Source organism: Salminus brasiliensis, chromosome 14 (assembly GCF_030463535.1).
Source record: "Salminus brasiliensis chromosome 14, fSalBra1.hap2, whole genome shotgun sequence".
Classification (NCBI taxonomy): domain Eukaryota; kingdom Metazoa; phylum Chordata; class Actinopteri; order Characiformes; family Bryconidae; genus Salminus; species Salminus brasiliensis.
In genome coordinates, this window is record NC_132891.1 from 10,095,788 (window position 1) to 10,108,527 (window position 12,740).

The 12,740-nt window shown below is 40.0% G+C and overlaps 1 protein-coding gene across 1 annotated transcript in view; it reads left to right on the top strand.

Moving 5' to 3' along the window:
* Positions 1 to 1,824: 1,824 nt before the first annotated feature.
* Positions 1,825 to 12,740, top strand: part of spen (spen family transcriptional repressor) — a 37,527-nt gene continuing 26,611 nt past the window's right edge. The window contains exons 1-3 of the mRNA XM_072696174.1: positions 1,825 to 2,211; positions 6,019 to 6,339; positions 11,040 to 11,660. Coding sequence (XP_072552275.1) covers positions 2,129 to 2,211; positions 6,019 to 6,339; positions 11,040 to 11,660 — 1,025 coding nt within the window. The 5' untranslated portion in view covers positions 1,825 to 2,128. The remainder of the gene's footprint in view (positions 2,212 to 6,018; positions 6,340 to 11,039; positions 11,661 to 12,740) is intronic.

Genomic DNA, 12,740 nt, shown 5'->3' on the forward strand with positions numbered 1-12,740 from the left:
ACAACTTAAGGACGGCAGCGGACTACGTTTGTAGCTATTTCCAGAAGAACATGTGGATGTTATCCAGTCCCCACAGCACTGAGCTCAAAAGAAATGACTGCTTTATTAGTTTTCCTCCGCCAAGGGCTTTTGTAGATCCGAATAATCCTCAATATACAGTCCTGTGGTGGTTCTGTTTTGTATTCTGCGGAGTTTATGCTGTTCACGGCTTGCTCAACCCGCCTTTCCAGACTTTTCCTCCGCTCCGCAGAGCGCTAATCGCTCTTTGTCAAGTCCCGGCGTGGGCGTGCCGTGCGCATGCGCGCTCCAGCCACTGCGGTCTTGGGTTTTGCCGCATGTTGGCGCATGCGCGGTTCAGACCGTGCTCAAGTTCACTGCCGTGTTTAGGAGCCTGTGTGCGATTTCTTTCATGTTGTTCTTTGATTATTGGTAGCTAAATGTGTCCGCTAAAACACGCCGATCAGCAAAAAGCCTTTCAGGGTTCAGAGTATTACTGAGCACAGGTGTGTTTACATGTCCAAATAGCCATTTAATAGTTTTAATAGTATTTCATCATTTGTGAACTGCTAGGTTATCGCTGTCGTGTCGTTTGCAATTTTCAGCTTGGGCTCCCTTTGCTGTGATCAATGGGGTGATTAGATATAGAAACTGGAAATGCTGTATTAAAGCATATGCTGTATTTTATTTAACACTTGCATTTGAAATAGCTATACAGTAAAAACGTCGTTTTACTATATATTATACACAAAATGTTAACATCAAATGATGTTTTATAGAAATCTATTCTTGTTGGTTTACTATTTGTGATTTATCTTGTGCAAAGCATCTCTTAACTGCTTTTACAGGCAGCATGTATGCATTTTAAATACAATGGATATTAAAAGCAATTTTGTGCTCTACTGTGTTTTTTTTTTTTTTTTTGCAAAATACTCATGGCTGTTCAGCAGTCAGCTTTTCTAAAAAAAAAAAAAAAAAAAAAAGTCAAATTGTGATTAATCACATTCCAGCAAGCAAAGGCTGATACCTAATTTGTCTTAAGGTTGCATAATCAGTCAAATCGGTTGCATTCAAACCCATCCTGCAAATATATGAGAGTAGATAAGATAGATAAGATTCCCATTGGCTGCTCATTCTGCTTTTTTAAAGCCATTGCATGAGCTGATTTGCGTAGGGATGTGGTGTAATTCAGGTGCCACAAAGAAGATACCCGTTATATGGAGGCTTTGTATTATAATCCACTGTGTTAGCCAGTAACGACAATGTAGACCAATTAGTTGCTCCAGGACATGCTTCACATTCCCACTATTGATTTGCAAGAGCTGTCTAGATTTTATGAATCAAAAAGAAGTGCATTAAAAATGGTTATTTGTGTATTGATATTATTCACATATTTTAATATTATAAATCATAAATGGTTGCATGTGAAAATGGAGTATATAATTTCAAAACACATAACAGATAATTATTTTCCAGTGCACTATATTTCCATACATATTAAAAATACACTAAATGTTTCATTGTATATATATATACATAAAATTATGTAAAAGGTATGTTGCATCATTGTCCTGCAGGCACTGAGTGTCATGCTACCTTTTGAAGGGTTACAGTATGTCCTATTCCTATATATTTATATGCAGAGCTTTGAATACAGTGTTGGTTGCCACACACTGCTCTTTGTTAATACCGCCTACTTTTGCATCATAAGGTGGCTTTAAGGTGCAGAACATATAGTTAAACAGCAAAACCCGCAGGTTGGGCAACATCCCTACGCCTCAGAAGCGATATTATTATCAAATCTGTCCGGCAGGCGCCTGCAACCCCTTTTTCTCTCGTGGTTGCAAACAGTGCGCGTCCTCGTCCAAGAAAACCAGAGCGCGCTCCTCGACAGCAGTGCACAGGATCTCCCAGTTTCCGAGGGCGAGCTGCTCCAGTAGTGGTAGTGGTGGTAGTGGTGGTGGTGGTGGTGTTGAGTCGAGGAGGGAAGGCTCGGTGGTCAGCTTTCAACACATCTTCTTTAGCAACTCTCTCTCTCTCTCTCTCACACACACACACACACACACACTCAGTCGGATCGGATTTATCCTAATAAAATCATCTGTATGATCGGGAGACACATACGCGCAGTATGGTCCGGGAAACCAGACACTTATGGGTGGGGAATTTACCTGAAAATGTACGAGAAGAGAAAATTATCGAGCACTTCAAACGGTGAGTGGATTTTCTTTATTTTTTATAATTTTTTTTTTTATTTTAATTTCTGCACTGTAGCGTTACTATACGAGCTCCAGCCCAGCCGTAGGGTAATACTAAAAAATACAGCAGCTACCAGCTGCAAACCCGCTCAGTGCCTGCATTTTGTTATGCAACTCAAGCTACATACTACTAACATTAGGCTCCGCTTAGGAAGCTCGCAATATGAACTTTTGCTGTCTGTCTGTCTGTGGCAAGCTTTTAGGGGATCGTCTATCGGCTACAAGCTAATTAGCATGCTGAGCTCATGACTGAAATAAACACGTTTTCAGGCAGGCAGCGTTCATGTCAGCAGCGTTAGCAAAATCGCCATGTCTAATATGAGCAGCCAGCCAGGCTGCATAGAAACCAGCAACACGGGCTAAAAACACAGTCCGCTTAGCCGCCAAGCTAACCAGCCAGTCTGCCTCTGTTTCTCCAGCCTACATAAACGTGTAATAACAAGACCGTGGCCGCCGCTCTTCAGATTTAGCTGTTATTCGGCTGCCATATGTCAAATCTCATATGTCAAAGCAGGCAAGTTAGCAACGGCCGCCTAATGCAGCAGTAATAACAGGCATGATTAGCCAGCAGGCTAGCCTAGCTCTCATGCTTCAGCTGTGAGGCAGCATGGAGACAGTTTACGTGGGTTAGCCAGTTACAACGGGGTCACTGCGATGTGGCTGAAAGGTTTAATGTTTGGTAGCTAGTCCTTCAGTCATAACCTAGAAAATCTAGTCGATCTGTCTATCTAGCTAAATAAAGCACCCAGTGCTGCAAGTCTCTGGATAACTAGTCTAACGTTACTTGCAGCGCTTGAAGTGCTGTGGGGCTGTAAACTCTGTGGCTTGTGGATGTAAAGCCATCAAAATGCACACCGTTTCTTAAAGTGAGGTTAATTGCAGTGTTCAATCAAACACAAAGCCTATAGTGTATATATAATGTAGCTACCAAACATAGCAGGTGTATGACATAGCTAGCTATATGTGCATGTTAAAATAGTGGGATCCTTGACAGCTGTTAGGTTAGATTTCCAGTAATTTACCACACACCCCAGTTTTCTAGGTTTTCTGGTCATTTGCTGCTCTAATAGAAATGCAGTCGATATTTTGGATGGCGTTAGATATTTATATTTGCTATAATAGATTTTAACTCCACTGCAAAACCCCATAAGCGAACGTGCCTTGGACGAGCGATTGCATTGGGTGTAAGGGGTGAAAACTGTAAATGAGTGTAAATGTTTTTGGGTGAACTGATCCTTTAAGGAATCCTTTAAGGAATAGCTAGTAGTTTGCAGAAAGGCGGACGTGTCAAACGTAAGTAAAGATAAACATATCCACTATGCCGAAACTGACTAAGATGTCTCATTTCACAGAAATGAACAAAATACTGTGAGACGAGGATCCTACAAGACGCACAGAGCAACCCCGTTATCAACACAGCGTGATTTCTGATGATTTACCAACCAAAAAAGTTGCACAGATAAATTTGAACATTTGAAAAAAGTTAGGGATTGTAAGTATCCAGGCATCCCTTTATCCCAAATTCAGCTATTTTAAGGTACTTCTATTGCTGACACAGCACACACAACGTCTATAGTCTCCGTAATAAGCAGTACCAATGAATGTGGATGCTCTGGAACACACACACACACACACACACACACACACACACACACACACACACACATAACTGTAAGGTCACCATACCCAAGCCATACTCGCACACATTAAGCCCCCCAGCATTGGGCTGTGGGACAGTGGAACTGGTGTGCCCTGGTCTGGTGTGATGGAGCACGATCATGCACCATCAGTACCTGACCTCATCATGCTCTGGTGGCTGAATGCATTCAAATCCGGAAGCGAAAGGGATACCCTTATGCAAATTTTACAATCACAGTTTGAACGTCTGCTGGTTCCTCGATCTCACTCCGACACTTTCAGAGGTTTTGTGCTCATTACACCAGATCGGCTGTTTTCTATTTCCCCACTGGCTTTGGTTGCCAACCAGTGCTCCACAAAAATGTGTTCGTTCATAAATAATGAAAAGCAAGCAATGAATTAATCTCATGAACATGAGACAGCTGAAATAGCCATATCATCCAGTTTCCTGTTTTGTGGTTCTTCAATTGATGATCAGTGTGTAAGATCTACTGTTCTACATGTCTGGATGTCATTCCACTTTCAGTCATTGTGCCCCCTCTCCGAGACAGCTTTTCCCAGCTCGCCGTTTTAACAAGCTTTAAATGCTTGTAATTGTACACTATATGTGGACAAAAGTATTGAGACACCTGCACATTCATCGTTTCTTCTGAAATCAAACGTATTTAAAATGAGTTTATGTGTTTTTTGTTGAAGGAACTGTTTCCGATGTGCAGGAAAGGCTTTTTTCTTTGGAGCATTGTGGTGAGGATTTGATTGCGTTCAGCGACAAGAGTGTTAGTGAGGTCAGAATGTTGGATAATCACCAACCCACCTCATCCCCAACATTGGTTCTCCATACCTTTAGCAGACAATGGCAGACAAGAGCATGCAAAGTATTCAGCATATTTTCCATAGAACTTTTTTTTTATTTGAATAATTGATGTTGGAGCTGACTTGAATATTGCAGTCCTCTGTGCAGCACTGCAGAGACCAGCATTACAATAAGCATTAATAAACAATATTCAGTGCAGGCCTACTTTTCATTCAGTGGTTTATTCCTCTTTCACCCCGTATTGCCTTAGAAACTCAGCCCAGTACAGTACAACTTCACAGTCTCTCAGAGTTATTATTATTATTATTATTATTATGTTAAATATGAAAACAACCTTCTTCAGTATTTTATAATAAATGGTACTAAGATCTACGGAGTGTGTGTACAAAATTTTACATACTCACTTAGAGGTGCCAAACCGATACCCAGTACAGTAGCTGGATCTACCAGTTATTACAACACACAAACAGCTCTATATCTGTGAAACTGTTCCTCAACTAACCATGTGTCTGTCACTTTTGCATGGCAGGAAGAGACTCTAACAAGAAGTCCAAATGAGGAGGTTACCTAAACAATAAACGTACTGTGTGTTTGGGTTGACGTTAGGTCTCTCCACATGTTTTACATCTCATTCCATGAAAGCATCGGACAGTTTATCAGGACAGACATCCAGTGCGTTTCATAAAACACTGTTGCATGTAATGAAACTCTGTTGCAATTCAATAAAACTCAACAGTTTTGATGTTTTCCTCTAAAATATAAAATGCATGGGGCCAGGATTGTCTCTGACATTACTCATCCTTAGTCTCATTGGGGTTTATTTATTGATAAACCTTACCTATCTGGTATCACTTAGAAACATGGAGGAATTGATGGAGAATTTTTTTTCTGAATGGTTGGATTGTCTGAAAGGCCCTGATTTGTATACACTATACTGTTGTGAAATTGCAGTCCCTAGGGTGCCAAACAGGTTATTTTGCCCCCTCAATCTGATCCGAGTCTGAATATAAGTAGAATCTGATCCGATCTTGTGTTTGTATCAATAACACAGCCCCACAGTTTAGGTACGACCTGTTCATTAATACTGAAATAAAATCACTTTATTCTTTGTAACAGTTTCTATAATCTAAACAGGATTGGGATTAAAGTAGCCGATACCCGATCCATTAAAATATGCCTGGATCGGCCCCAGTCGGGACAGTCCTAGCAGTCACAGTTATGCAGTTGGTGAAACACAACCGATCGTGCCACGTTTAATGCGGTACCTAATCTGTGCTGAGGATGATGCCATTTCTCCTTCTCTTTGAACAGATATGGACGTGTGGAGAGTGTTAAGGTCCTTCCGAAGCGCGGATCAGAGGGTGGCGTCGCAGCCTTTGTGGACTTTGTGGACATTAAGAGTGCTCAGAAGGCTCACAATTCCATCAACAAGATGGGGGACAGGGACCTGCGTACCGATTACAATGAGCCAGGGACTATCCCGACGGCTGCTCGAGGCCTGGACGATAGCCTGTCCATAGCCACTCGCGCACGGGATGTTTCGGGGTTCACGAGGGGGGCAGGGGCCCCTGTGTATGGGACCCCTGCATCGCTCCACAGCAGAGAGGGACGCTATGAACGCAGACTAGACGGGTAAGTGGACATAGTTTCTCTGAAGGCTAGGGGACCATTTGTTTCTTGTAACTCATCTCTCCCTTCCGAGCATTATTTCCATTAATATTAATGACAAGGCAGGGCAAGGGAATAAAACTAGTAAATCCAGAGAGAACATGTACACACACACACACACATATATTTATATATGTATATATTCAGGATTCAGCTGAGGACAACTGTGGAGCTCTACCGCTCATAGATCGATGTAGGCAGCTTTTAGATTAAAGCATGTTAAACATGCTTCTCACTAACTCACACTAAGTATGTAGTGTTCAGTGTACCTCTGAAAAAGGATTCTCTCCAAATCATAAGCCTCTCAGTTGGATTTCACAGTGAAGAGAAGGTTTTGGATATCGTAATATCCTGGGATTTCTGGAAGCGAGGGGAGAGTCCACTCTGGGTTGCCTGGGATTGCCCTGATCTGGAGTACAGTACCGCCCATGGTGGATTAATGTCTTACTATATTTTTTTTTTACTATAACGCGATTATTGTGGTATTCAGTTATGTCATATTAATTGGTAATTGGATTAAAGAAAACAAACAGACAAACAAACAAAAAAAGAAAATGGGTGGTTCATGTGCGATTCCTTTTCTCTGGATTCTCTGGATGGTACTCACTGGATGGTTATTCGAATTGGATTAATGCTGACAAACGCAAGGATATTCTGTCGCTGCAGAGGTATTGTTTTTTTTTCCTTTCTCCTTTGGAATCGTGTGTGGTGTTAGGGTTCTGCCATTAATTACTTGGGAGACTTCTGCCATTGATCATCATGGCAGAAACTGACAGAAACAGTGAGCAAACCTCTTTATTTATTCATTATTTATTTTTAGACCATTTTCATTTGCTTTCTGCTTTGTTATTTTTGGCTGACATTCTCCAAAGAGTGTTGGAATTAAAGAGAGAATGGAGAGAATGGTCCAAACAGCAGAAGATGGAAAATAACACATTTTTGGATCACCAAGCCAAAGTGAAGGTGGAGGTATGGTTTTGCACTGGGGCTGAAGATAACTGTTTTCGCCATGGATTTCAGACATGACACTGGAATACTGTGGATCTCACTCTGGATCTAGAGAGCTACAAAAGACCATGGATACAGTACTCACAGGACCAGAAATCCAGCCAAATAGGATGCTTTCCTGTGTCGCCTAATGAACTGGTCCTACTGGCAGTGGATTATACTTACGCATATACGAAAGCTACAAGTGGGAAATTACCTTGGGATTAGTAAACCCCACTGACATCTTTTCAAGGAGGACTTGGATTACTGCACTTTTTTATGACACTGATTAGGTCTTCTTTCGTACATCAGCTCTCACAGGATTTGGGGAGAGTGGAACGCTGTTTCGCGCTGGCGGATGTACGTATGGGAGAGAAAGTCAGCACGAGAACTTTTGTGTTTTTTACAGTTACTATATTTTGGACTTGGACATCTTGAGTTAAAGACTTGCTCTGCTGGATTGCGGGAGTGAAAATAAAAAACAGAGACACTTGGTGAAAAAAACAGAGACTCTAGTTTTCGACGGTCAAAAGTGCTGAAGAAAAAATTTGCAAGCTAGTATTTTTTTCAGTGTCAAAGCAGACTCAAAGTGGATTTATGATTTTTGGGACTTTCTCTGGACTTAACCTGGACATAAAGTACCTCATACTCTTTTTTTGCCTCTGTGTCCTTTTTCTATTCCTGACTTCGTTGTTGGAGTATTTCTGGATTAGCTTTTAAACCAGCCCCAAGAAATGGATTACTCCTTCCGTTTTTTCCCTCCATTTTCAGAAACATTCTACATTTTTAACTTTTTTTTTTTGCTCACAAAGTTCTGTCTCCCTAAATTATATTTGGAATTGTAGGTCGGGTTTCAGCTGTCTGAAAAGGTTGGTATGTTCTGCCCTGTGTATATTAGCTGTTCTCTAACCCCCTAGTTTGATCCCCCTGTCTTTCTTTCCATCTCCCACTAACGATTGATTGTAGCTGTTAAAACAGGCTGTTTTGATAGCTATTGGCAACTCACTTTGCTGTCCCCTTTCCTTACTCTCACACTGTCACACTCCCTGGCTCTTTGCCTTTCTGCTCTCCCCTTCACAAAACTTCGGATACATGTAAGCTAAGAAAGGAAATATGAAAATGCAAAACTTGTTAAACAGTTATTACACAATAACCATATGCATATGAATGGAGAAGAGGGCAAACGAGCTGTGGAGTGTTAATTGATGCAATGCGTCACCGTTGTTTGTGGGTTTGTGTTTTTGTTTTTTGTTTTTTTTTTTTATTATAAGCGTGGACTTTGTGCCCCAAGGGCCGCTCACAGTCAAGTTACACAGTGAGGTCAAATGTCACATCCAAATCAATTAAATTGAGGCGTATTAAAACTTCAAAAAATGTACTAGCTTTAATTAAATAATTAAATAAATAACTCTGAACAGTTAAAACTAAAAAAGGCTACGAAGCTCAAACAGCAGTCACCAAGATTATGCAAAGCAGCTTTATACAAACTGCATGATAGATGAAACGTACTGTTGTGTTTCATTTGAAAAGATCATATCTGCACCTGTTTTTAACACTTCAACATAATTGAGAGCATGTCTTCAGCATGCATTCTTAGGCTTATTGCAACGTGTCCATAGTGTAGTTTTCCATTGCTTAATAGTATAACATAAGAGGGCTGTTAGTGTTTTTCATTTTAACTAAGTTGGGAGTAGGTTGTTAAACTTTAAATGAATCTAACTGAATTATCTTTGCATGCAAAAATTGTTTTCTCCTAAAAATAAGATTATTTAGGTCTAAATATCTTTTGCACAAATAACTTAAAAATAAAATGAATAATTTTAAATGCAGTTATTTTTTAAAATATGCAACAAGACTAGGTAAAGTTCTTACTAACAGGTGGAAACTTAAATAAATTGCAAAAAGGAATAGTTGGAGAAATGTAAATAGAAATAAATACATTGTCATTCAAAAGTCTGAATCACTTTTTATGTTAAGAACAATTTATTCAGTAATAACATAGACAGCATATCATTGATATACTATAAGCTAGACACCATGAAGTATTGATGTACTGTTTCCAGTCTACTTTAAGATTCATCATTCTGAATACTAAAAGTTCTTAATTTTTCCTACAAATCAGTCAAAATCTATAAAGTTATGAAGTAAAAGCATGATTTTAAAATCAAATGTTGGATACATACTTATTTCTAAAAGTGTAGTAGTGTCTAAAACTGTAGTTCTAAAACAGTTTACAGTAAACCAAATGAATTCCTTTTGGAGACGGAAAGGAAGGAAAAGAATATCTAATGTGTTGATTATGATATTACATTAACTTACCAGCTAAATTAAAAAGTTGCAGTGCTTTGTGTCTTTCTCTTTTTTAATTATCTTACATTATTAATTATCTTAATTATATTATCTTATTTAACTCCAAAAAACTGCATAGCACAGAACAAGGTAATTTTATCAAAGTTTCTGAACAACAGTTGAACTAGAAAACATTGTGTTGGATTTAAAACTGCATTAAATTTAATGAATAGGTGATATGTATCAAACAGTCTAAATAGTTTTTAGACATACACTAAAACACTGTTACAATGTGTCTATAACTGATTTTAGTTATAGAAAATAAGCACAAGCAGCAACAAATGTTCTTGTAGTCTGGGAAATATAGTTTATTATATTCCAGCAAAAAAGAATAATACTAATGAGTAAATGGATAAATGTGACAAACTAGTGAAAATATGGAATTAAGGTATTTTTACAATCCTTTGAAAAACAGAATTCCCACCATTTCCCACTAATTAATTCTGTCTGTTCAACAATTCTCAAACCCTCTAATAACTTCAGTAACTATGTGCAGCAAAATCTTACATTTAATGGGCCCGCCATGTGCTTGCCTGTGTTTTCATTATTTGTTTTCAGTGTTATATCTTGTAGTTACAATAGGACTAATTAACTAATTGATTTTGAACTTAATTTACTGTCTCGGTCACCTCATACTAATTACTGTAATACGTTTTAGAACTGTCAGTCCTAACAGGATTTCAATAGCACTGTACTATGGGCTGTTTTCTCAGGTATCCTCTTTGGTGGAAGATTATAAAAAAAACCTTCATCATAAGTTATCAGATCAAAGTAGTGTAACATAATATTAGCTATAATAAACATATTTGCAAACAAAGGTAAAATTACATGATTGATATTTACATGGACATAAACAGTGCATATATATATATATATATATATATATATATTACTTTAGAGTTCAATATATATGCAAACAAAGGTAAAATTACATGATTGATATTTACATGGACATAAACAGTGCATATATATTGAACTCTAAAGTAATATCCTTAGAAGGTTTGGTGTAACTTGGAATGTGACCCTCCACAGAATGCATGACCTTCGTTATGCATAGCTGATATCTCATTTTATTTTCATCAGTCGTATGAAAATTGGCTGCAGATTAAAAAAACTGTTTAGTTAGTTAAACCATCTTTGTAAGCCCAATTTTGTGTTATAGCTCCAATAAAAACGCTGTAATTTCTAATTTGCAGCCTGTGTTTTAAATTATTCACGTCTGTAACGCATGTCACCTGACTCTCATAGAGACCCACATAGCAAAATAACTCTCCTCTCATTCTCTCCATGTCCCCTTTCCATCCTCCATCCTTCTCCGTCTCTCCTAGGGCTTCGGAAAGTCGGGAACGTGCTTACGATCACAGTGCCTATGGACACCATGAGCGTGGCAGCAGCAGTAGTTTTGAACGGCAGCGTCACTATGACACGGACTATTATCGTGACCCGCGGGACCGGGCCCTCAGCGGAGGCGGTGGAAGCGCTAGCTCTTCTAGTGCCAGTGCTGGAGGCACTTCTTTAGTGGTCGCTGGAGGGGTTGGAGGGACAGGTACCAGCAGCAGTGCTGCTGGAGGAAGCAGTGGTAGCACTGCTGGAGTTGGAGGTGGAGGATCCGCATCAGGTGGAGTCAGCTTTTACGGATCCCGGAGTCGGAGTCCCAGTCGCTTTGAGACTACAGACACTCGATATGAGGCTCGCGCACGGGAAGCTTTTACACTGGCCAGCGTGGTGCACCGGGATCTGTACCGCGAGGAGAGAGGCAGACGAGGAGACAGGACTTACCGCCACAGTCGGAGCCGCTCTCCGCACTCCTCGCAGTCACACAACGTTTCCCCGCAGAGGTTGGCAAGCCAAGCTGCAAGACCCCCACATTCCCCCAGCGGCTCTGGCTCTCGGAGTCGCTCCTCCAGCTCAGACTCAGTCAGCAGCACCAGCAGCAGCAGTAGTGGCAGGTCAGTGGCTGGTCATTCAGAATATTTAATTGTCTGTCTGGTTAACTCTGGTTTGAGGTTTATGTATTAAGGCTGTCCTGATTGCTCAGTTCATATTTGATGAATCAGCAATAGGCATTTGGCAGTTTACAACGTTTTGAAAGTTAAATATTGCAATTTGGCAAACAATTAAAGTAACAGCTTCAAAATCATTTTGATGCTCCACTGATCGGTAAAGGGGAGAACAGCATCTTTGACATTGCTACTTTGGGCTCTGAGTACGCTACTAACTCCATTATATAATTTTGGTGAAGCGAGCAGGACAGCGCTCACGAGAACTTTGTAACACTGTGTTACTCGAGTCATATTTGTATAAAATCTTGTAATATGTTTCTTTCACTTTCAAGGACGGTTCAATATCTCTCAGCTTGTCCAGAAATGTATGTGAGTGTGTCTAACATGAGGGGTGTCTCAAAGCGCAGATTCCACTTCCTGATTGTTGAAGGACCTCAGGAGCTAGAAATACCAATTCAGAATAGATTTTTTTACCTTATTAGTTCATGTCCTTGATCATATTAAACCCAATTCATTGGGTCACGGCCTTCAAAATGCAAAATTCTTGTTTTTCTATAATCTTTCTATAACATTACCCTGCTAGTAAACATTTCTGATGTTTGGCTGATGTAGATGATTTTTCTATGTCTACACTAACCAGTAATATTAACCAGTAATATCACAGCATGTTTACTTCCCCCTCGTATCTCCCCCTTCGATCATCGAGTGAAAACACCAGTCGTTATGTCTGTCGCAGCTGCTCGCACAGGCTCAGATAAATACAGCCCAACGTCCTGGAACAAAAGCTCTCTTCTCCTCTGCCTCCTACTCCATCAGCATTTCATCCCCCTCGTCCAGCGCGGGTGCCGTTATGTTGTAGCAAGAGACTCTACAACAGACGTTCTGTTAATTTAGCAGTAAAAATATCAGTATTTCTCTGTGTCCAGCAAACAAATACTACAACAGTCCAGCAAACCAGAGAGACATTTTTTTTTAGGTAAGGCCAAACAATAGACGTACTCCAGGCTAAGACAGTTGCTAATGGTG